Source organism: Prionailurus viverrinus, chromosome X, assembly GCF_022837055.1.
Source record: "Prionailurus viverrinus isolate Anna chromosome X, UM_Priviv_1.0, whole genome shotgun sequence".
NCBI lineage: Eukaryota > Metazoa > Chordata > Mammalia > Carnivora > Felidae > Prionailurus > Prionailurus viverrinus.
Window position 1 is genome coordinate 87,112,178 of NC_062579.1, and position 25,963 is coordinate 87,138,140.

At 42.4% G+C, this 25,963-nt stretch overlaps 2 protein-coding genes across 2 annotated transcripts in view; both read left to right on the forward strand.

Moving 5' to 3' along the window:
• The window catches only part of HTR2C (5-hydroxytryptamine receptor 2C), a 152,194-nt gene that overhangs the window by 46,571 nt on the left and 79,660 nt on the right, over positions 1-25,963 (forward strand). The gene's annotated exons all lie outside the window — the stretch shown is intronic.
• Positions 1,872-3,483, forward strand: LOC125157686 (COUP transcription factor 2-like). Its single transcript, XM_047844618.1, has 2 exons — positions 1,872-2,107; positions 2,207-3,483. The coding sequence occupies exons 1-2, from the start codon at positions 1,872-1,874 to the stop codon at positions 3,222-3,224; spliced, it is 1,254 nt and encodes a 417-aa protein (XP_047700574.1). The 3' UTR covers positions 3,225-3,483.

A 25,963-nucleotide genomic window follows, 5' to 3' on the forward strand; every position in this document is an offset into this window, starting at 1 on the left:
GGTCAAAAAAACTCAAGCTATACATTTAGTGGATCACACTCTTGGAACATAGTGCGCCATGCATCAGTTAAAAAACGGCAAACAGTGCAGTTGACAAAAAGCAACTAAAGTTGAAGAGGTACTTCACAAAAGAAGTCCAAATGAGTCGGAGTACCTTTCTGTATGTGCTGCTCGAACTTAGTAGTAATCAGCGAAATTAAAACCACAATTAAGCACCAGTAAATAGTCACTGGATGAGCAAAATTTAAACTGTGAGTATACTTGTGTTGGCAAACACGTGGAGCAATAGGAACTCACACAGTTGTGATGGGAATGAATGTAAATGGATAAAACTATCTTGAAAAATAGCACAGCATTAATAGCAATCTTAGAAAAGTATAGGGGGGCACCTGGGCGGCTCAGTCAGTTAAACGTCAGACTCTCGATTTCCGCTCAGCTGATGATCTCTCAGTTTGTGAGTTCCAGCCCTGTGCCAGGCTCTGCAGTGTGACAGTGTGGAGCCGGCTTGGGATCTTTCTCTCTCCTTGTGCCCCTTCCCCCCTCCTCTCTTTCAAAATAAATAAGCTTTTTTTTTTAAGTTTGTGCCCTCTAATCCAGAACTTCCACTGTTGAGTATACAGTCTAGAGAATGCCTTACAACTGAGCACCAACATACGTGTAGAAGAATCATTTGCAGCATTATTGCTTGTAAATACCCCAAACTGGAAGAAATAAAATTATACAACAAACAGTAAAGCATATACTTAAATTGCTGCCTTTAGTAATACAACCAAATATCATGCAGATAAAAAAGCTGAGGCACAGAGTGATACGATTGTTTATCCAAAATCACACATATTTTAAGTGACAGAGGTAGGATTTACCTGCAAGCAATCACATTCTAAAGTCCTTAGGTATTATATGGTGCTGCTTCTCATAAATGTGTTCCCTAAGAAGTGATTGATATTAGGATAAGCTATATGAAATTGACATATTTTGTGAGTCAAAAGAGTTGAATACTAGCAAATTCATACGGTTCAACCCAACAGTTCTCTTAAGTTCTGAAATCACCTAGTTGGTCTGAAATCACCTTGCACAGTGTATCAGCTTATTTCTCCCTAGCCTTCGCCCTCAAAATGAGTTTTTGTACTGTCTTTTATTGGTGACAAAAGTTTCCTCTGAATGCCATCATTGCTGAAGACTCTGGGTTGCTTCTTTATTCTGGTTTTTATTTTATTAAGTGACTGTGGTAAAAAAAAAAAAACAACAAAAAAAGTCTTACGAGCCATAGGGAATGGAAATGATGAAAGCAATTACAAATGTTAACACAGGCCAAGAATTATAGTCTTCTGCGTGCATTTGTACTAGTGACCCACTTCCAGGCAACAGAGGCTTCCCAAATTAAAAAACCCGTAATAATCTTTTACTGGGAGTGAACCAGAGAGGGCGGGGGAGAGTGAACGCAAGTGAGATCTTTTCTTTTGCGGGGGGGGGGGGGGGGGGGGGGAGCGGGGGGGGCGGGGCTCCTATTTCTGTCTTGAAGCCAGACAATCCACTTGCGGTTCTCCCTAAGCCTCCCTGTGTCTCGCCATATTTGGCTTCCCCTCACTCTCGCGCGGCACCTACCCCGCCCTCTCTGGCGGGAAGCCCTCCAAACCGATAGAACTTAGTCGAGGGAAACAGATAAAACAAATACACGGGCCCAGAGAGGCCGATAAAACTTTGCAAAACTAGAAACAGAACAGGAAAAACTAACCAACCTCAACCAACCAGCGCCCTGCCTGCTGGGGGCGCCGTCCTACTTCCTGTCGCACAATCATACACACAAAAGGCAGTGCGCCGGCGCCAGAGACCCGGAGCCGCCATCGTCCACAGACGGGTGAGCGGGAAATATGGACGCGGTCTTCACAGATATGGATTCAGGAGTCCCCGTGAAGTTCGAACCCCAGGATGAGATGTCTGGCTTTCAGGACAGCCTAGTCTTACAGGTACCACCTCTGCCAAACCCACTGCCCTGGGCCGTGTATATGCCGCAGATGCCCAGACAAGGGAGCCCAGCCAGCATGCTGACCGAAATGGCGGCTGACGACCAGGGTGGCTTTGACGGCTACGGCGGTAACCAACAGCAGCCGCTGCCGCCGCCGCTGCCGCCGCCACCGCCGCCGCCACCGCCACCACCGCTGCCACCGCCGCCGCCGCCACCGCAGCCACCGCCGCCACTGCAGCTGCCGCAACAGCAAATCAAGTGCATGGTGTGCAGGGACAAGGCAAGCGGCAAGCACTACGGCCAGTTCACGTGCGAGGGCTGCAAGAGCTTCTTCAAGCGCAGCGTGGCGAAGAACCTGAGCTTCAGATGCCAAGCCAACCGAGACTGTCGCGTCAATCAGCACCGTCGCAACCAGTGCCAGTACTGCCGCTTCAGAAAGTGCCTCGACGTCGGTATGAAACCAGAAGCAGTGCAAAGCAACAGGAGACCGCCCACCCAGCCAGCCCACGGGCCATCTGCGCTGACCACCCGGCAACCCTCCGACTGCTATCCGAACCTGTCTGGGTATGTTTCTCTGCTCCTCAGCTCGGAGCCCAACCCCTTGCCTTGGTCAAGCTGCCAGTTCACACCGCCCAACACCATCCTCAGCCTCGAGGACATTTGCGAACAGGCTTCGCGGATGCTCTTCGGCGCCGTGGAATGGGCCCGGAACATACCCTTCTTCCCGGCCCTGCCAATCAGCGACCAGGTGGCCATGCTTCGCCTTACCTGGTGCGAGCTGTTCATGCTGAACTGGGCGCGGTGCTCCATGCCACTCCACGTGGTCTCGTTCCTGGCCTCGACCTGCTTACACAACACACCCATGTCTTCGGACCAAGTTGCTGTCTTTATGGACAACGTCCGGATCTTCCAAGAGCAAACCGAGAAGCTCAAAGCTCTGCAAGTCGACCCCACCGAGTACAGCTGCCTCAAGGCCATCGTCCTGTTCACTTCAGACGCCAGCGGTCTCTCCGACGCGGCGCAAGTGGAAAGCTTGCAGGAGAAGTCCCAGTGCGCCCTGGAGCAATACGTTAGGAACCAGTACAACGACCAACCAACGCGATTCGGAAAGCTTTTGCTTCGCCTCCCTTCCTTCCGCAGCGTGTCCTCCGCAGTCATAGAGCAGTTATTTTTCATCCACCTGGTAGGTAAAACCCCCATCAAAACCCTCATCCGGGGTATGTTACTGTCAGGTAACAGTTACAGCAGTAATAACTAGCTGTACGTGGCACTTCAAAAAATAAGTCAAAATAAGAATGGGGCAGGGGGCTGAAACGGAGAGAGCAAAAAGGTAGACTGGTTTCTTTGCTTAATACTGTTAAAGGATATAAAAGGGATGTTACAAGTTTGCCAGAAGAAGGGAGGGAAAGAATTTAATGGACTGTGAGTTTGAAAAAAAAAAAAAAGAGACTGTCAAATGAACTTTTACAGAATACCAAAAAAACCCCACAAAACACCAAAAAACAAACAAAAATAAAACACACACACACACACACAAAACCGAAAAATTCCTATGTCGGAACAGCCTGCTACTTATTTTTGTATAAAAAGGAAATTAGTTTTGCTCTTGTTTTGGTAAACTTCTGAAAAATATTGCCCAAAGCGCCTTTAAGGAGATTGGGAGAAAATGTGCAGAATGGAGAGAAAGTAAGCCTTTTCCCCCCAAATTATTAACTGTGTTTTATCTATGTACCTCGAGCTGTTCTCTTCTTGTACTGTTCTAGTTCCAAACCACTTTATTCTGTGGCTCTATAATACGTTTGGATATAATCTTGGTTTCTTAAAATGCTGTGTATCCTTAAAATGTATGTTCTGCAAGAATTAAAACTGAGTCCATGAAAATATCACAGGAAGACATAAAACTTTGAAAGGCAATTTCAAGATGATGGAAACACACAAGGGGTATCCAAAAACTTTAGATGAAATCGAGCACTCTAATTTGAGAACTGGAGGAATCACATACAACACTTAGCTTCCCTTAACCCTGCCTCTTCCCTCAAAAGACACTATGACAAACCTAGATTTTTAAAAACGCTTTAGAGAATGGACTGTAGGATTTATTGGCAGCAACAAATGTGTCCAAGACGCATGCTGTCGTTTTGAATAGAAAGTGAACGTTTGTACTTGGAGTTGAGCCCCATTTAGTTCTTGAATTGTTATGGAAATCCTACATTTGTGTATTCGGAAATCCTTTATGTTATCAATGCTGATATCATCCCCCCCTTTTTTTAAAGAAATGTAGTTGAAATCAGCATGACAGAATAATACTGTTGGCACTTATAGGTAACATGATTCATTCGGTATCTTCGAGTTTACAGTTAGGTTTTGTTTTGTTTTGTTTAAGTGCAATATGTCAGTATACTGTAAAAGATATAATAACTGAATTATTTGATCAAGTGTTATATTCCAGGGGAAAATGAGAGTATTCCAAAATTAAAGTATTATTTATTTGGTATCTTAAAAAAAATAATCTTTTGCTGAGCAGGCCTATACCCCAAATGAGAGTAAACCATATATCCTAGGCCCGATCACCCAGAGGATTCCATACAACACAAACCCATCCGTTTTGAAAGAGCCTTCCAAAATTTCATGGAAACAAATAAGTAGACACAGTGCATCAATTTCTACACGCAGAGAAATTTCCTTCAGAATTGTATCTTTGGATTTTAAGAAAGTAGAAAATAGGGAAGGATGATGACAAGCAAGTCATGAAAAACTGGGGAACAAAAATCTCTGTGTGATCTCCGAGGTCAGAAAGATCTACTTGTTGGTATGGGGTAAAAAAAAATGAATAAAAATTTACAAATGCCTGAGAGAAATCATCTCAAGTATAAGCGATTGAACTGGGTTACAAAATCTGGAAAAAGAAAGTTACAAAATGGCTGTGCAATTTTGGTCCAAAAGGTGCTACCTTTGTCTAATGTTTCAGAGCCAGAGTTTTCTTTCCATGCAGAAATGAACACATCAAAGCTAATTTTTTTTAATTGCAGGGTAAAGTGAGGTACGACATTAGTTTTGTGCGTATGACGTGATGATCTCACATCTTTACCAACCAACACTTGTTATTTTTTGTCTTTTTGATAATAGCCGTTTTGACAATTGGGAGGTGACAGCTCATTGTAGTCTTGAGTCATATGTCCTTAATGATATGTGATGCTGAGCATCTTTCCATGCACCTGTTAGCCATCTGTATGCTTCGGTGGGAAAAGGTCTGTTCCCACAGAATAGAATATTCTGTTCTGCTTGCTTTTGAACCACATTGCTTGGGTTTTTGTTGTTGTTGTTGAGTAATAGGAGTTCTTTAACTATTTTGATAATAACCCCTTCATAGATATATGATTTGCAAGTATCTTTTCCCATTCAGTAGGTTCCTTTTTTATTTTGCTTGATGGCTTCTTATCTAACTGTGCACAAGCTTTTTGGTTTAATGTGGTCCCATTTGTTTATTTTTGCTTTTGTTGCCATTACTTCTATAGTCAGAAATGACAAAATGATATTGTCAAGGAACTTATCACCTATATTTTTTTCTAGTTTTATGATTTCTGATCTTACATTCAAATTTTTCATCCATTTTGAGTTCATTTTTCCCCCCATTTGTTTTAATGTGCAAATATTTGTTTACTGGACTTGGCAAATGTATTATGGTAAGATACGATACGAACAATGTGAAAAACTGGATGGGAATATATGAAATCTCTATTATCGTTGCAACTTTTCTGTATATGAAATTATTCCCAAAATAAAGTTCTTTAAAATCTTTTTAGGTGTGTATTCTTTTTTTCTATGTCTTCTTATCATATTCCACTAGATAATTTGTATTTCTAGGGGAGTACTATTTTGTTTTGAGGTATAACACTTCTACAGTGAGTGCAAAAATCTTAATTATATAGAGCAGTATTTTTTTAATATTTTACTTTTTAATAAATGCTTAACATATATTTATTTTTGAGAGACAGAGAGAGAGCATGAGCCAAAGAGGAGCAGAGAGAGAGGGAGACATAGAATCCAAAGCAGGCTCCAGGTTCTGAGCTGTCAGCCCAGAGCCTGACACAGGGCTCAAACCCAGGAACTTCGAGATCATGAGCCGAGCTGAAGTTGGACTCTCAACCGACTGAGCCACGCTGGCACCCCTTTACTTTTTTTTTTAAGCTTATTTATTTATTTTGAGAGAGACAGAGACAGCGCCAGCGGGGGAGAGGCAGAGAGAGGGAGAGAGAGAGAGAGAGAGAGAGAGAATCCCAAGCAGGCTCCGCACTGTCAGCACAGAGCCCAATTCACAAACCCCAAGATCGTGACCTGAGCTGTGAACAAGAGTCAGAAACTTAACCAACTGAGCCACCCAGGTGCCCCGATCAGTACTCTTTTTAACACACATTTATATGCACACAACTGTAACCACCCTCCACGATGAAATTTGAAGTGGGGTTTGTGAGCAAATGGCTAAGAATTCTTGAGTTTTTTGGTGCAAAAAGGGGATTTTGTTGCAGCACGGGGCCAGGGCCCGTGGGCAGAAAGAGCTACACCGGCAAGTGTGAGGGGGGCTGATCATTTATTTTAGATTTGTTGAGGGAGTGGGGGGTAGAGATAAAGTAAGTTTCTAAGGAATTTGAAAGCAAGGCTTTCAGGATCTTAGCCTGCTGCTGTCAAGATAAGGTCACCTTTAGTTTTTAACAAAACGTAAACGCTAAGGCAGTCATGAGTTTCTTGAGGAAGGTCACACTCTGCGTGCTTCAGGTGTCTGTCCGTGGGCTGCAAGCTGTAGGGAAATTTAATTTCAACATTTTTCTTGCCTCTGTTTCCCCCATCGGTCCAGATTGAAATGTACCATTACTAGCAACCTAAGTTTCTTATGCCACAACCCCATCAATAACCAGCACCGTGCCCCAAGAGATAATCGCTGTTTTGACTTCTCTCACAATCGCTAAATTATCTGTTCTTGAGCTTCATGTAAATGGAATCACACAGTATTTTTGTTTTGTTTGCTCATTTATTTTTTTTTAACTCCACATATGAGGGAAATCAGATGACAGTTGTCTTTCTCTGTCTGACTTATTTCACTTAGCATAATACCCTCTAGGCTCATCTGTGTTGGTGCAAACGGAACATTTTTATTCTTTTTTATGGCTTGGTAATATTCCAGTGCAGGGTATAATATATAATATACATAATATATATGTGTTAAATCTTTATCCGTGATACCATATGGCATTGGCTTTCTATGTCTGGCTTCCTTCAGTTATAATGGTCCCCAGATTCGTCCGTGTTGTATTTGCAGTTTTTCGAGTTCTCTTGTAATTGACTTCTGGTTTCATACCATTGTGGTTAGAAAAGATGCTTGATATGATTTTACTCTTAAATTTATGGAGGCTCGTTTTGTGGCCTAGCATGTGATGTGTCCTGAAGGACGTTCCACGTGCACTTGAGAAGAATGTATCCCACTGCTTTTGAATGGAATGTTCTCTATATATCTAGTTGTTCCGTCTAATGTATAATTTAAGGTCTATGTTTCCACATTAATTTTCTGTCTGCTTGATCTATCCATTGATATAAATGGGGTTTTAAAGTCCCCTACCATTATTGTATCACTGTCAATTTCTCCCCGTATGTCTGTTAGTATCGGCTTTGTGTATTTCAGTCCTTCCACATTGGGTGTATAAATATTTTAAAATATCATAACTTGTTAGTGGATTGACCCCTCTATCATCATGTGTAGTGTCCATCATTGTCTTTTGTTGTCTTTGTTTTAAAGCCTATTTTGTCTGATATCAGTATAGGTACCCCTAATTTACTTTGGGTTCTATTTGCATGAAACCTCTTTTTCCCTCCCTTCACTTCCAGTCTCTGTGTGTCCTTAACATCTGAAGTGAGTCTCTTACAGGCAGCATATAGATGAGTCTTGTGTTCTCTGGGTTTTTTAATCAATTCAGCCGCTCTCTCTGTCCTTTGATTGGAGAACTGTATCCATTGATATTTCAAGTAATTATCGATAGGTATGTACCCATTGTAATGCTGTTCTTTTCTGGCTGTTTACGTAGTTCCTCTCTGCCCCTTTCTTCTTCTCTTGCTCTCTTTTCTTGTGGTTTGATGACTTTCTATAGTGTTATGCTGAGATTCCTTCTCATTTTCTTTTGTGTATCCACTATGGGTTTTTGCTTTGTGGTTACCATAAGGCTCATACATAACCGTCTAGGTGTTGAACAATCTATTTTGGTTGATAGCAGGTTAAGTACGATTGCATCTCAGAACTCTACGTTTTCACTCTGTCCACGTGTTTTGTTTTGAAAGTCACATTTGACATCTTTATGTGTATCCCTTAACTAGTTACTGTAGTTACAGTTATTGTTATTACTTTTGCCTTTTAAACTATTTGCTAGCTTTACAAGTCATTAATTCACTGCCCTTAACTGTGTATTTACCTTTTTTTCGGAGAGATTTACACTTTCATATATTTTCTTGTTACTAATAAGTGCCCTTGCCTTTCAGCTTAAAGAAGCCCCTTGAACATTTCTGGTAAGGCCAGTTGAGTGTTGATGAATTCCTTTAGATTCTGTGTGTCTGGAAAGTTCTTTATTTCTTTTTCAGTTCTGAATAATAACCATACCAGGTAGAATATTCTTGGTGCTAAGTTTTTTTTTTTCTTTCAGCACCTTGAATATATCACACTGCTCCCTTCTGGCCTTGTTTTTCTTTTGCTGCTTTTAAGATTCTCTTTATTCTGGGGTGCCTGGGTGGCTCAGTCGGTTAGGCGTTCAACCCTCGATCTCAGGTCAGGTCATGATCTCACGGCTCGATTGAGCACCTGTGCTGACAGGGTGGAGCCCGCTCGTGATTCTCGCTCTCCCTCGTTCTCTGCCCCCGCCCCACGTGTGCACTTGTACTCTAAATAAATAAATAAATAAGGTAATTAATTAATTAACATTACAATTTTTTAAAAAAAGATTCTCTCGGGGCGCCTGGGTGGCGCAGTCGGCTAAGCGTCCGACTTCAGCCAGGTCACGATCTCGCGGTCCCGGAGTTCGAGCCCCGCGTCGGGCTCTGGGCTGATGGCTCAGAGCCTGGAGCCTGTTTCCGATTCTGTGTCTCCCTCTCTCTCTGCCCCTCCCCCGTTCATGCTCTGTCTCTCTCTGTCCCAAAAATAAATAAACATTGAAAAAAAAATTTAAAAAAAAAAAAAAAAGATTATTTCTTTATCCTTAACTTTCAATACTTTAATTATAACATGGCTTGGTGTGGGTCTCTTTGTGTTCATCTTGTTTGGAATTCTCTGAGCTTCCTGAACCTAGATGTCTGTTTCCTTCCTCAAGTTAGAGAATTTTCAGCCATTATTTCTTCCGAGACGTTTTCTGCCCCTTTCTCTCTCCTCCTCCTGGGACCCCCATAATGTGAATGTTATTCTGTTTGGCATTGAAAATAGATCCCTTAAGCTATCTTCACTTCTTAAAATTTTTTTTTGCCTCTCTTCTGTGTTGACTGCCACTGCCCTGTGTTTTAGCTCGCTGATTCTACCTTCTGCTCCCTCTAAGTCTACTGTTGAACCTCTCTACTGTATTTTTCATTTCGTTGATGGTATTCTTTGTTCTGTGGCTTCCATGTGGTGCTTTCTTGTGTTTTCTCTTTGGTGAAATTCTCTTGGTGCCCATCCATTCTCCAGAGTTCAGTGAGCATCTTTACGACTGTTACTTTGAACTTTTTATCAGGTAAATTACTTATCTTTGTATCCTTGAGGTTTTTTTTTTTTCTATGTATTAGGCAAAATGGGTATCTCCCCCAGTCTTGCAAGAGTGGCCCCGTGGAGACGCGCCTTATCATTTAACCTTGCCCTAGTTCTTGGCTGCCTCTTGAAACCTTTATAATTATCTGAGTAGCCTGATTTTCTCGGGTGTTCCCAACTGTTGAGGGTGTGCCAAGTCTTGTGCGTGCTCCAGAGGGAGGGACCTCAGTTAGTACCTCGTTTCAGGCTGACTGGAAGCTAGACTCTCAGCAGCTTTTAAGGTATGCAAATATATATGGTCTTGGGGGTCCGCAATCATAGACCCTGCTGGCCCCCAGACTGAGCGATCCTTCATGACAGGTGCAAAATTCGGGGCTCCAGGTGAGTCTATGAGCTCCTTTCTTAGGGGTACCAGTGCGTTTTCATGAGGCCAGGTGAAAGCTCGAAGACGGCATCATACCCCCAGCCTATCTTCCTTAGGAGCACTTCTGTAGCCTTCAGATGCGTGGGAAGCCTGGAGCCTGCCCCTTACGCTGGAGCTCCAGATCGACTAGATAAGCGTTTTTTCACACGAAGACGGAGGGGGGGGAGGGAGGGGGGTGTGCTTCCGTCAGCTGTCTGTGCCGTGCCCTTGGGGTGGTAGTGTGCAAAGAATTGTCTCTCCAGTTGTTTCAGAACCGTAAGGTCCAGAAGTGCAACTCCCCTTAGCCACTGGAGTCAGTCATTCAAGGGGCATCCGCTAGGTCCCACGTGGAGTGGTACACGGGCGGGGCACTCCCCTGGCCGGTTTTTCTTTCTTTTTTTTTTTTTTGAGGGGAGGCTGTTCGAGTGATGCATGAGGGAGGGTGTCTTGCTGGCTGGCTGAGGCAAGGTAGTAGGGAACACCACCGGGGGCCAGCAGTGAAAAAACAAACAAACAAAAAAGAGTGACAAAATGGGCTCTGCCAGTATCTGTGTTCCTGGAGAGAGTTCCAACAGGCTCCTGCTCTTCTACCAGACATTTTAAGACCAGCAAACGAATCTTCTTCACATATGGTTCCGGTGCTTTTCTGACTGGGGCTTCTGCGCTGGGTCCCAAGGCGAGTGCATCCGTGTGTGAGTCCTTTAAGAGCGGAGCGTCTGTTTTCCATAGCCCTATGGCTTTTATTTTTTAATTTTTTTTTAACGTTTATTTATTTTTGAGGCAGAGAGAGACAGAGCATGAACGGGGGAGGGGCAGAGAGAGAGGGAGACACAGCATCGGAAACAGGCTCCAGGCTCTGAGCTGTCAGCACAGAGCCCGACGCGGGGATCGAACTCACGGACCGCGAGATCATGACCTGAGCCGAAGTCGGGCACTTAACCGACTGAGCCACCCAGGTGCCCCCCACCCCCCCATGGCTTTTAAAACCAGACATGGCTGGAGCTCGTCTCTCTGGTGTAGCTCTCAAGGGCTGGGTGGGGGGGGGCTGATGTGGGGCACAAACCCCTCACTCTTCGGGGAGAAGTTCCATATTTGGGAGATCCCTCCCAGCTCTGGGCTGCAGTGCCATGGGTAGGGCCTTTGGTGAGACCTCGTCTCTGCCTCTCTTACCCATCTTGATGTGACCTCTTTATCCTTCGCTGTGGAGCAGCTTGCTCCGGTAGTTTTCAGGTCCTTTCCAGAGGGAATTTTTCCATATGTAGCTATAGATTCGTTGTATCCGTGGGAGAAGGTGGATTCGGGCTCTTCCTGTGTCACCATCTTAAACTGCCTCTTAAAGCAAATTTTAAAGACCCCAAATATCCCCTGGCATAATGCGGAAACTAATTCTTCTGCATGTTTTGTGTTTAAATGAGAGTTTAGAGGATGAAAGGATTCCGTTGCAGTTCAGGGATCAGTTTTGCAGTTTTCGCCCAATAGTATTAATAAAACGAGGAGAAAACCAAGTAATTCCCCATCCCTGCCCCTCCATTTCCTCGCCCCCACCTTCAGACTAATTGTAAATCTTCATTAATTTATTTTTAAATGCTTATTGATTTATTTTGAGACAGAGAGAGAGAGAGAGAGAGAGAGAGAAAGAGTGTGCACACGCAAGAGGGGCAGAGAGAAAGGAAAAGAGAATCCCAAGCAGGCTCTGCATTGTCAACGCAGAGTTGGACACGGGGCTCGATCCCATGAACTGTGAGATGATGACCTGAGCTGAAACCAGGAGTCAGATGGTTAACCGACTGAGCTGCCCAGGGGCCCTGTAAATCTTTATTAATTTTTAGATTCTAACGACATCTTATGCTTTGTCAATACAAATACTTCCTAATTCAGATGAACTGAGGTAGAGACAGGACAAAATCAGGGTCATTTGGGGGGAAGTTGTGGTTGTATCTTAAATTCGAGTTGTCATTTGGCTACTTTAACTTACATCTGGGGAGGAAATGACTTTATTAATGTCAGTCTTTTCCAAGCACATTTGCCATGGTTTATTCTTAGAAGAACATTAGAAAAATTACAGTTCTTAAGAAAACCGTGACTTCCCCTTCAGTGACATGTTCTCAAGAAGAAAATTCTTTTCTTCAGACTTTTGGCCCAGGGAGAGTTGGGTAAGAAAGATTTTGAAACCGCTTAATTATCCTTTTTGTGGTCATTAAAATGGAGAACTACTTAAGATTCTAACTGTGCCACAGGATGCCAAATATTTTAGGGTAGTTGTTATTTTGTTACTATACAAGAGACTTATGATTCGTGCTTCATCATGTTTTTCACACTTACAAGGCACCGAACATCCCCCCGTGTTGCATTAACCCTACACAGCGTTAACTCGGATCCTGCCCGTAATGCAGCGTCTTATTGGAAACTAACGGCTTTAAAAATGTCATTAATTCTTTTTCAGGAATCAACTGAAAAAGAGGCCAACCTGTTGCAGGCTTTTCTCAGCAAAAAACTGACGATCAGTAATTATAATTACTAGTGATCTTAATTAGAAGTTCTCTCAAGCGATGAGATTTAAAAAATGCCAAGAACCTCTCAGAATTTAAACAGTGAGCTTCTAGCTTAGAAAATACAGAGCGTGGGGGCGCCGGGGTGGCTCAGTCCATTAAGCGCCGGACTCTTGATTTTGGCCGAGGTCGTGACATCACGGTTCGCGGGATCGAGCTCCACGTGGGGCTCTGTGCTGACAGCGCGGAGCCTGCTGGGGGTTATCTGTCCCCCCTCTCTCTCTGCCTCTCCTCTCCTTGCACTCTCTCTGTTCTCTCTCTCAAAACAAATAAACTGCAACAAAAATTATAGAACATGGAGGCCACAAAAATGAGTATTGCTAGGCACACCCACAACCAAGGACAATATTAATAAGACAGAAAATAGTAGGAGCCTCCTCTCTTGTGTGTAGGTAAGAGTTTGGAGGATGAGGATATGGTTGATATAGTATGTACTTCACATAATTTAAAAACTAAAGAGTACAGTAAATAAACCACCTACAATAGTGCCTGGCACACAGCAAGCCGTGTAGACGTATTACCTATGGCTATTATAAAATAATGTTTATTTTCTAGGGATTTTGCTTTCTATCAAGTTTTTACATTTATCTGCAGGCCCTTAAAGTGTCTTTTGCTGGTTTCTTGTCTAAGTTTATTTATTTATTTTGAGAGAGACAGAGACGGGGCAAATGGGGGGGGGGGATGGGTAGAGAGAGAGAGGGAGACAGAGAATCCCAAGCAGGTTCCATGTTGGCAGCTCAGAGCCCAACGCAGGGCTTGAACTCACAAAACAGTGAGACCGCGATCTGGGCCGAAACCAAGAGTTGGACACTTAACCGACTGAGCCCCCCGGGCACCCCAAAGTGTCTTTTGAACAATGCTGAATTATGTCTGTCCCTCTAAGCACTTATGTTTTGGCTACATTTTGCATAAATTAAGTTGCTTAGTTTATTCTTTGCTCTAAGTTTATTTATTTATTTTGAAAGAGAGAGTGAGCTAGAGCAGGAGAGGGGCAGAGAGAGAGGCTCTGTCAGCGCAGGGCCAGACATGGGGCTTGAACTCACAAACTGTGAGGTCATGACCCGATCCAGAATCCAGAGTTGGACACTTAACCGGCTGGCCCATTCAGGCACCCCAAGTTTATTCTTTTTTTAAATTTTTTTTTTCTTCAACGTTTTTTATTTATTTTTGGGACAGAGAGAGACAGAGCATGAACGGGAGAGGGGCAGAGAGAGAGGGAGACACAGAATCGGAAACAGGCTCCAGGCTCCGAGCCATCAGGCCAGAGCCCGATGCGGGGCTCGAACTCACGGACCGCGAGATCGTGACCTGGCTGAAGTCGGACGCTTAACCGACTGCGCCACCCAGGCGCCCCCCAAGTTTATTCTTAATATACTATCAGTGATGAAGTATTCTTGATAGACTATAAGTGACAGTCAAGGGATTGAGTGACTATAAGTTTGTGAGGGACATTACTACACTTTTTTGTTCTTTAGTTGTGTTAGAGCCTAAGAAATAATCTATGGAGTCTATATAGTACATGTAGTTAGTCTGTCCCATTCTTCAAGATTATCTAGGAACAAAGATCCCATTGTCCTGTTTCAGGGTAATCAAAGACCTTGGGGTATTCAAAAAATTTCAGAATAGTTCTAAATGTAAATATCTACCTCTGCGCCTTTCCAAGGCCTTATTCCTTCAGCCCATTCTATTGTCTTAATAGTGAGTTTGAAACAGAGTTGCTTTTATACCATATGAATATGTTTAGTGATATGGATCTCCATAACTACTGAATTAAATGTGTGAAGGAGAGAAAGTCCAAAAGTGGCATTACATTGAGATGTTTTACAAAAACAAAAAAATTCTCCGAATTCCAGCCAACGAACCACTTAGGTTTGGCAACATTTGAGTTGAGCCAGTTCATTATAGATAAACTAATTTTCTATTTTATGAGAATTTATTGTGCAATAGGATACAAGATAGATGGATAGCTTAGATAGATACATAGATAATTGATAGATAAATTGTTTTAATGTTTATTTTTGAGAGAGGGAAAGAGAGAGAGCACACAAGCTGGGGAGGAGCAGAGAGAGAGGGAGACACAGAATTAGAAGCAGGCTCTAGCAGCCCTGATGTGGGGCTTGAACTCATTCACCCAATACATAATAAGTACCTGCTTTGCATCAGGCACTTTCCCAATCACTGTGGCTCGAAAAGTTCAAATAACAGGCATGAAGCTTACATTCATGGGAGGAGATAGATAATAAATAAAAGGGTAAAATATAAAGTGAGATGGTAATAAGTGCTGTGAAGTGAAATAAAATGGTGAGAGGGAATTGGGAGTATCCGTGTGTGTGTGTGTGTGTGTGTATACACACGTATGGTACTTTGTTAATGATGCCTGTACAAGATTACTTGATGGCGATTGATTGATCGATTTTAGTATTTGGTTTCCTTTTTTTTTTTTTTTTTAGTTCCTTTCTTTATTTATTTTGAGAGACATAGAGAGTGAGCAGGGGAAGGGCAGAGAAAGTGTGAGAGAGAAACTCCCAAGAAGGCTCCACACTGTCAGCACGGAGCCCGATGTGGGGCTCGAACCCATGAACCGTGAGATTGTGACCTGAGCTGAAACCAAGGGTCAGATGCTTAACCCACTGAGCCACCCAGGTGCCCCTAGTATTTGGTTTCTGTTCGTGACAATTTCATTCTATGATTTACTCCTTAAACGAGAAAACAACATGAAAATTGCAAAACCTTAAGGCATCCTCACTAATGTATCAAACACCAAAGTTACATAACTAAGGTGCCTACCCCTTGTTCCTAGATATGTGTTTTGTTGCTTATGTGAGACGCAAATAATAATAAACCCCTGCCACGTTTGCACTAGTTTATGGCTGTCTCTTTTAGGCAGCAGAATCTAATCGGGTGATATTCTAAAGACGTGCCCTTCTTCAATTTATTGTCTAGGTTAGCCACACCTCTTTGAAATGTTAAGAGGCTATTCTGGCCTCATATCAAACGGACCAACTCACCAAGGATCAACACTCCATGCTCCAGACTGGAAGGATCTTTCTTCTCTGTGGGGCTGACCGAGAGCTCTCATTTCCCAGTTAAGAACCCTCGAATTTTCCTCCTATGATGAAAATACTCTCTGGCTTAGAAAGATCAATTTGGCTACCTCCGCACGAGGATCTTAAGAAGTTTATTTACCGTAAGAGAATTTTGGCTAGTAGTAAGTAGCTATAAACGCCTGGGAGATAACGATAAATGCTAGAGGTCTGATTCGCTCGTTTTTGCCACAGTAAAAACTCTCATTTGCATAAAGCTTAAGTGTCAGAGAGACAAAAGCCACAGGAAACTTCCTGGATTTGTCGAAGAAATATATTCGTGAAGTCTGACTCAAACAACTTAGAACAAAGAAACACTAAAAATAAATACCTAGCAATTCAGGACTGGATATTGTACATGTATATCCTCTGTGCAACAGACCTGGAAGGTGCAAGCTCATTGTTGAATAGTTAAGACTGTTAGACAAGCATAGGTAGCCAAAAAAGCTTATTTACAAACGACCCTCGCAGACAAATATCCCCGGATTCAAGTGCTAATTCCTGCTGCTTCAGAGTCATTATGTTACTTTCAGAGTGACTTAAACTTCACTTCTTTGTAGATCTGTAAACGGACAGCAAAGGGCAGGGCAGCGGAGCAGAGAGAGACAGAGACACAGAATCCGAAGCAGGCTCCAGGCTCCGAGCTGTCGGCACAGAGCCCGACGCGGGGCTCGAACTCACAAACCTCGAGATCATGACCTGAGCTGAGGTCGGACGCTTCACCGACTAAGCCACCCAGGTGCCCCAAGGAAGACTAGATTATTGATGCAAAAGCCAAAATTAGTTGGTTTCCTTTAGCTTACTTTCATTATTATTTTATTCCAGAGTATGACTTGTTGTAATTTATAAGACTTTAATCAGATAAGTTATTTAAAAAGACTATCCTGTTTTGGTCAGACCAATATGTCGTCACTTTAAATCCAACTGATAAATTTTTTTGTCTCCCTATATCTTGAACTTTGATGCCTCAAAGGACTACTTACACAGATTTATTAAAAATAGAAAAGTATTGGGGCACCTGGGTGGCTCAGTCGGTTAAGCGTGCGACTTCGGCTCAGGTCATGATCTCTCACTCCATGAGTTCGAGCCCCGCGTCGGGCTCTGTGCTGACAGCTCAGAGCCTGGAACCTGTTTCAGATTCTGTGTCTCCCTCTCTCTCTCTCTCTCTCCCTCCCCTGTTCATGCTCTGTCTCTCTCTGTCTCAAAAATAAATAAAACTTTAAAAAAAAATTAAAAAAGTAACTGTCTTACTCAAACAAAAAGAATAGTATTATTTCACTTATGGCCAAGAATTCTGAAGGCCTTAGCTGCTCACCTCTTACCTCTACGTGTCTCTTCATTCTTTGTTAAGTGTTTCAGAAGAAGATATGAAGCAAATATTTTAAAAGATAATAAAAATAGGAAAGCAGCAAAACCAATAGTTGACAATTCTAAAGACAGTGACAATAGCACAGATAAAAAACTGGAAATTCCATAATATAAGCATACTACTTAACCCTCTTCCTTATAAATTTAAGTTAATACACCTTTAAATTTTAAAAGCACTTTCGCCTATGGCATCTCACTTAATTATTATTATTTGTACCAGTGACCCAGTGCTGTGACAAGTTGGGTATAATTAGCTTCATTTTTTAATTATCTTAATGTTTATTATTTATTTTTGAGAGAAACAGAGCACGAACGGGGGAGGGGCAGAGAGAGGGAGACAGAACCCAAAGCAGGCTCCAGGCTCCGAGCTGTCAGCACAGAGCCGGATGCGGGGCTCGAACCCATGAACCACGAGATCACGACCTGACCCAAAGCTGGAAGCTTAGCCAACAGAGCCACCCAGGTGCCCTATCTTTTTTTTTTTCTTTTAATGTTTATTTATTTTTGAGAAAAAGAACACAAGCAGGGGAGGGCCGGGGGCGGGGGGGGGGGGGGCGGGGGGCGGCGGGAGTGGTGGAACAGAGGATCCAAAGCAGGCTCTGCACTGACAGCAGCCAACCTGATGCGGGGCTTGAACTCATTAACTGCAAGATCATGACCTGAGCTGAAGTCAGACGTGTAACCGGCTGAGCCACCCAAGCGCCCCCTAGCTTCATTTTTAAAATAAAGAAAATGAGGCTCGAAGAGATTGAAAAACTGTCCTCGCTGCCGAGTGGTAGAGTTTAGATTACAGCCTAGCTCTGTCTGACTCCAAAGCTTGAGCCCTTTATACCATTAAATACGCACAGTGACACAAAGAGGTAGATCGAGTAAGTAGTGGCACTATTCTCAGCTACTAAGTATGGTGATAACATGAGTGCAACTCCTGCAAGCAAGTGTTCCTTTTTTCTTTCCCTTCCGTTGACAACCAGAGAGGGTGATAACGCTTATGATGGTCAAACTAATCATCGTTAGCCCAGGAGCCAGAAATCCTGTGTCACCCTTGACCCTGTTCTCTTTCCACTATCCCATCTTTCGTGTCGAATTGTGACCCTCTTTGCTCCAATGCACCTGTAGTTGGCCTCAGGTAAATTCTGGTGAAGACCATTTAATATAATGTTCTTATAGGGGCGCCTGGGTGGTTCAGTCAGTTGAACGTCTGACTTCGGCTCGGGTCATGATCTCGCGGTCCGTGAGTTCGAGCCCCACATCGGGCTCCGTGCGGACAGCTCAGAGCCTGGAGCCTGCTTCGGATTCTGTGTCTTCCCCTCTCTCTGTTTCTCCCCCACTCGTGCTCTTTCTCTCTCTCTCAAAAATAAACATTTAAAACAAGTGTTTAAAAATATATATAATGTTCTTATAATTTTAATATAGTTTCCTAATTATAAAGAATTCAGTTTCCCTGAGTTTCTAAGCTAAGCTACCATGTATATAAATTAAACATCCAAGGGTGAAAAGCACCCCTAGATTCTTACTTCTTGCCCTTAAATGAATTAAAGAATAAATTATATGTCATGCTATTGGGATTAAATAGAGTTTAGTGGCTTCAGAAGAGCACATTGTTCCCTAAATGTTCTCACTTGAGAAGTTGGCAATACGTATTAATCAAGCTAAATACTCCCAGTCAGACCGGAATGAGGTTGTTCTCATGAATAGTGCACCTGGCTGCAACACCGAACAGTATATATGAAAAAGGATAATTCCTGGGATATGGGGACTGAACCATCGTTAGGGAGAAGGGACAAGCAATGTCCCATCGGGACACGATAGTAAAATGAACTTTGCTCTTGTCGCCTCTACCGAACGTTATGGTATGCATCCACTAACATAGCGGTCTTAGCAAAGCACATATTTGAAACGGTTAACCAAATTTTGGTCAGATGGTTTGTTTCCTTCATACGATTTTCAGCGGGTCTGAGAGTTATTTTTGGCTGCAGATTAATAATGTTAGTATTAGCTTTGCCCTGTGAATACGATTTCAGTGAGATTGACAGAACGGTTTGGACAATTCTACATTCCTCAGATAATTAGGAGGCCTACATCCAGAGTACATCCAGGGTCTGAGAATCAAAAAAAAAAACGGCCTTAAAATTCAAATCGCTCAGCTCCCTCATTTTACAGACTTGGAAACTAAGGCTCCGTGAGCTTGACCGATTACTTTCAAAACACAAAGGTAAGCAGTATGAGAGCCAGGAGTGGAGTCTACATCCAGGGTGTGACCACTGATCCAGACTGCATTCTTTCAAAACCAAGGCCGTGGGGGGTGCGCAGGTAGTTCCATCGGTCAAGCATCTGACACTTGATTTTAGCGCAGGCCATGATCTCAGGGACCGTGAGATCAGGTTCCGCGTCAGGCTCTGTGTTGACAACACGGAGCCTTCTTGGGATTCTCTCTCTCTCTCTCTCTGACCCTCCCCTGCTCGTGCTCTTTCTCTCTGTCTCTCCAAATAAATAAATAAATGTTAAAAAACAACAACAACAAAGTCCTGATGTTGCCAGGAGCTGATTAATCTGACAAATTCACAGCGCTGGGGGTTTTAGTGTCAGGAAATGATCTAATTCTTTTCCTAAGATGCATGTATTTCAACATGGACCTTTGATGACTAGTCTTCAGTTCCATTTAAGCAATTTTTTTAAATTTATTTATTTATGTATTTATTTGTTTGTTTGTTTGTTTGTTTGTTTAGAGAAAGAGCAAGGCAGTGGCAGAGACAGAGGGAGAGAGAGAATCCCAAGCAGGCTCACGCTGGCAGCACAGAGCCCCATGCGGGGCTCAATCTCATGAACAGTGACATCATGACCTGGGTGGAAATCAAGACCGAGCCATTCAGGTGCCCCCATTTCATAACTTGTAAATTGGAATGTGAACACAAGGATACATAAAGGTTTTGATTGACGTGTCAGGCCAGTAGTATGTTGCCTACCCAAAGAGAAATTTTGAACGGTGCTTGTATACTATGCTGCTGTTGGTCATAGTAAAGGTGATATTATCTTAGCACTGAAAACAACTTTCTCACTCTACACAAATCTACCTTGTATTTCTAAGCCCTTGACTTCTAAAATATTAAGAAACATCTGCTGTAAGTGAAGTAGTTAATTATTGGATCAAATACTTTGATAGTTATTTCTATAAAGTTAAACAATGCACAGCATGTATTATTATAATAATGTAAATTTCCTTGGGGCGCCTGGGTGGCTCAGTCGGTTGGGCATCCCACTTCGGCTCAGGTCACGATCTCACGGCTCATGGGTTCGAGCCCCGCATTGGGCTCTGTGCTGACAACTCAGAGCCCGGAGCCTGCTTTGGATTCTGTGTCTCCCTGTCTCTCTGCTCCTCCCCCATTCATGCTGTGTCTCTCTCAAAAATAAACAAATGTCAAAAAAATTAAAAAAAGAAACAAGCAAAATAATATAGATTTCCTCTCCATAAGAGGAGAGCCTTGTTCAAATCCCTAGTACTGTGTAGCATTGAATCAATTATATTTAAAATTATCTCTCCGTTCTAAGTTACAGTATTATGTATACAGCACAAATTGTACTTAAACTTAAAAAATTTTTTTTTAATGTTTATTTATTTTTGAGAGGGATAGCATGAGCAGGGGAGGGTTAGAGAGAGAGGGAGACACAGAATCCGAAGCAGGCTCCAGGCTCTGAGCTGTCAGCACAGAGCCTGACGTGGGGCTCGAAGTCACAAGCTGCGAGATCATGACCTGAGCTGAAGTTGGATGCTCAACCGACTGAGCCACCCAGGCGCCCCAAATTATACTTAAACTTTGACCATGCCAGCTTCTCGCTATTACGTTCGTATTAAAAACACAACAGAATGAGAGAGAGAGCATAAGCGTTGTACTATCCTTATTCTTCTCCCCTTCAAATGTTCTGATGCCTAGACACAAGTGACAAAGAGATATGACGCAAACCCTACCCTCAATATTTACAGAAAGAGATAAAAACAAAAACAAAAAACAATGCAGAGCAGTTTAGACCAGGTGAAAAATATACAATAAATGTCAAGTGAGGCAAAACAGAGGGGTGACTAAGGATTCATGGTCAAGGAGGGACTCATTGAGACAGTATCAAACTCAAATGGCATTCTCTTGAAGCTCAAAGTTGCTATTAATGAATCTCAAGGACACAAAACTTTGGTTTTAATGTGCTAAGTTCTCCATCAATACGACATTCTTTAGATAAACAGTGAGGTAAATCACAACCTTATGAACCTTTTGGCATTTACGAGCATGGTTTATATCACCACTTATGAGTTAGAAATGGTTGGCATGAGCCATAGGTTCAGTAGTCTTTCAGAATCCCTCCCCTCCCTCGAAAAATAAAAATAATTCTTTTAATTACAAAGATTCTTCTTTTCTTAAGGGATATTTGAAATTTGGGGGTACATATCTTTCCTACCATAATGGATGGAAAAATAAACTCTTTTCAATGTCTAAAAGAGACTACAAATAACTCATTAAATGAAAAGAAGTAAGTATTATAGACTTGACTTCAGCAGTAGGTACATTCATTCCTGATACTAACTAGTATTAGGTGGGACACTTACTTTGTACGATTAAACATATATTATAGTAGAGTATAATATAGTATAGTATATATACATATATGCTCTATTTATATATAAATATTTATATTTATAGATATATTTATATGCTTATATACATTCCACCATGATAATATTTGAGAGTTGCTAAATGAGAAGTATACACAAAATTTTGAGAGGAATATATCAGCTCAGAAGCCTCGTTCACTCATTCATTTATGTATTCATTTGAATAATATTCACTTTGGATCTACTTTGTGAAAGCACTATTCTAGATGCTTGCCAAGAGAGTTGACATTCAAGAGGGCTCTTAAAGTATGACTGGGATTTTGACAGGCAGGGAAGGAGTGGGGTTTGACATTCCAGGCAGTGGGAATGACATACAAACCAACGGAAATTTAAGAATACATGCTATGATCAGGGAAACTAGTCCTGAGTGGAAAGAATATTGAGTGTGTCAGTGTTAGGGGAAGTTAGAACAGGTAGGAAGATGTCAGACGACAACGCGCCTGGAATTTAAAAATCCAAGCGAATTTGGAGTTTATTGTTTGGACAATGGAATACCATATTTTTCCCATTAAAACCTTTTGGGGGCGCCTGGGTGGCTCAATCAGTTAAGTGTCCGGCTTCGGCTCAGGTCATGATCTCGCAGTTTGTGAGTTCGAGCCCCGCGTCGGGCTCTGTGCTGATAGCTTAGAGCCTGGAGCCTGCTACGGTTTCTGTCTTTCTCTCTCTCTCTGCCCCTCCCATGCTCATGCTCTGCCTCTCTCTGTCTCTGAATGATAAATAAATGTTAAAAAAGGAAAAAAAAACCTTTTGAAGCAGTCCATGAAAGATTCTGATTTTGATTTTGATGTTAGAAACATTAAGTTTTGCAGGATTACTGGATTCGAGTAGAGTAAGATTTTGTTGGCAGCCATCTTCTACACCTACCCAATCTTTTCTCAACAATTTTTCTTCTGAGTATAGTTGATCCACCATGTAACATTAATTTCAGGTGTGCAACCTAGTGAGTCGGCATCTCTGAACCTTACCCTGTGCTCACCTTGCAACACTATGCCGATATTGTTGACTGCATTCCCCATGCTGTGCCTTTTATTCTCATGACTGTAAATACACTCATTCTTTACACATTTTCTCAAGACTTTTCAAGTCGTCATAACTGGTGGACTTTTTGTGCCCCTGAACACTCTTCACACTGATGGAGAATAGAAGCATTAGCATTTGCTTCTTTGGTGTTTTTGGCTAATTACATTTCTAATTTCCCCTAATATTTCCTTATTTTTCCGATGCATTATGCCAAAGGGCAAATAGGCATCCCGGACATCGGTAGCTGGTAAGAAGCTGAAGATACTCTATGTGTTAGTGCAACCTTTACATAAAACTAGATGCTCCTAGCAGAACTTTCCAGTACAGTCATGGCCTTGGTGATAGACAGAGACCAACCTGGCTAGAAATTAATCCAGAATATTATCAATTATATACTACATATTGGCCCATCCCACAGGAGCGAGTTTTGATAGCAGTTTACCTAGCTCTCATCACCTAATTAACTCATATCTCATAGTTCGATATGACCCCATAGTCCCTTCTGTGTGTGTGTGTGTGTGTGTGGCAGCCCATATTAGTCACAGAGGGACTCAAGGCGATCTGGCAAGCGGTGGAAAACGTGAGGCAGCAGCGGAAGGACTGAGAAAGCCCATATTAGGTAACGGAGAGCATTCAGCAGTCTTCGTTAGGCAACGGAGAAGTGCAGACCTGCATATTAACACAACTACCAAGGCCGAGTTTCCCATTTCCTCTCCTCGAGTGAGTTACTTCTGGTATATTTTTTTTTTCTCTGACTTTTCGATGTTGCCTGGCTATTCAGCATTAACCAACAAGCCTCTGAGGACACCTGTCTAGATCATAGTCGAGATGTCCCTCGGAATCATCTGCCTTTTCCCCAGTTTTCAGCATCAGTGCACCCAAGAAAAAGGAAGCTTTCGTCTACATGGAATCAAAGAATAGAAAAGAATGTAAGGTGTTATATCCAGAGGGAGTACAATGGGTTCCAATCAGGAGGAGAATTGATTGCTACACTGCCTTTGACAATTCGGGTGATGTATCTGGCTCCTGGCTAGCAAGGCACACTTTACTTAGATTTGTCTAATTTTATGGGTTAGTTCCTACCAAGCTAAGCATTGACTCGCTGATGGAAATATTCAAATTTGAGGACAACTATAACCACTCTGACAAGTTCTTTTCTCTTAAAGACAAAGGTTTGTTTTTTTTTTCATTTAAAAAAAATCTTTACTTATGTTTGAGAGACAGAGAGAGACAGAGTGCAAGCAGGGGAGGAACAGAGAGAGAGGGAGACACGGAATCCGAAGCAGGCGCCAGGCTCCGAGCTGTCCGCACAGAGCCCGACGCGGGGCTCGAACTTGAGGACCGTGAGATCATGACCTGAGCCGAAGTCGGACGCTTAAGCGACTGAGCTGCCCAGACGCCCCCACTTTGACAAGTTCTAGCTGTATGAAGAACTTTGTCAGGAACTCTGATTGAATGTGTGTGTGTATGTAATATATATTTATTCAAATTAATTATCATAATTTTAAAAGACTCCCGCAGTTTTCCTTAAATTAGGAGACATTTTCCAAGCCACAAAGTCTTTGAAGGAAGAAGTAAATGAGGTAAAAGAGTAACAAAGAACTCCCTCTATTCCAGAGAGGGCCATTTAAAAAGAAACTTTTTGCACTATGTTCTTAAAAGACCTGCCTAGTAAGTTATTTTAAGTGGAGGCATTCAAATTTTGGAATTAACCATGGGGATTTTGCAATAGAATGTTGGGAGCTATTGACTGAATACTTAGCACTGACTAGGATATATTCATCTGTGATTTTAGCTGCATGAAGTTCCACATACAGGATAATGAGCTTTTTGATCTACCTTTTATTTGAGCAAATAGGGATCTCTATGAAAGCTGACTTCAAAGTCCGATTTAATGATACTATTAGACACAGTGATGGGAAACCACGGAGTGAGATCAGGAGCTTTTACACGGAGCTTCTGTGCTATTTCCTGACACCTGCCATTAGAAATACGAGCCAATTAAATATAAAAAACAATGGCAAAAAAACAAAAAACCAAAAAAACAATGGCAGTTATCTTAGAATGTGGCCTAAAGCTTCACAACTCCATTTTTTTTCCTCAGAAACACATTTGAGTATTTCCCAAGAGCCAAACTAATTGTGAGAAACCCAAGCTGTTATGCAGCACATGACGAAAATCAGAGCATTTCACCATGAAGGTGTCTACTCGCTTCAAGTTTTGCTCAGGATGAGGCCTTTAGCCTCACACTTTCTGGTCTTATTTGACTGCCCACTAGGCTTAGGTTCTTTTCATCCACAAATTTGAAAAAAAAATGTTATCATCCCTCTTTTTCATTCCTCAAGAAAAAGATCAATCAAACCACTTAAATCTTGTGCGTTCGTTTGTCTTTCCAAACATTAAATGGAGCACCTGGGGGCACCCGAGTGGCTCCGTCGGTTAAACCTCCAACTCTGGATTTCGGCTCAGTTCGTGATCTCCCAGTTGGTGGGATCGGGCCCCCGCATCAGGCTCTGTGCTGAAGGCATGGAGCCTGCTTAGGATCCTCTCTCTCTCCCTCTCTCTGCACCACCCCCCGCCCCGCACTCTCTCTCTTTCTCAAAAGAAATAAGCAGTTTAAAAATCTTAAATGGAGCACCTAAAGTGTGCTGGGTTCTCTGTTTAGTAAACATACTCTTTTGCCTGTAGGAACTGTGATGGAGGAAAGTGACACAGTCGTGGATCATTTTAATCCAACGTGGCATAATTGCAAAGTTAGATCTAGGCCAGGGTTTCTTATGAACACAAAGGGAATGGAGTTAATGGAGGAGGAAGCGTTCTAGGAATGGCTCCAGGAAGGTGCAAGGCTAAACTAGCAATTAAATACATGTTGCTGTTCCACCACTGAAACCTCTGACTCTTGATTTTGGCCCAGGTCATGATTTCATGGTCGTGAGATCAAGCCTCTACTCGGGCTCCACGCTGAGTGTCGAGCCTGCTTAAGATTCTCTCTCGCCCACTAGCTAGCTCTCTCCCTCTCCTAGCTCTCTTTAAAGAAAAAAAAAGAAAAGTGGGCTCTCAATCCAAGAATAATATGGTTCTGTTTCATATAACGTAGAGATGAAAAAGAATGAGAATCATTAAGAAATCGTCCCTTCTAAAATGACATAATGTTCGAATTGTAG

Coding starts and splice junctions, on each gene's coding strand:
- LOC125157686 (XM_047844618.1), top strand. CDS start 1,872: ATGGACGCGGTCTTCACAGATATGGATTCAGGAGTCCCCGTGAAGTTC. Junction 2,108..2,206: donor TACGGCGGTAACCAACAGCA/GCCGCTGCCGCC, acceptor GCCACTGCAGCT/GCCGCAACAGCAAATCAAGT.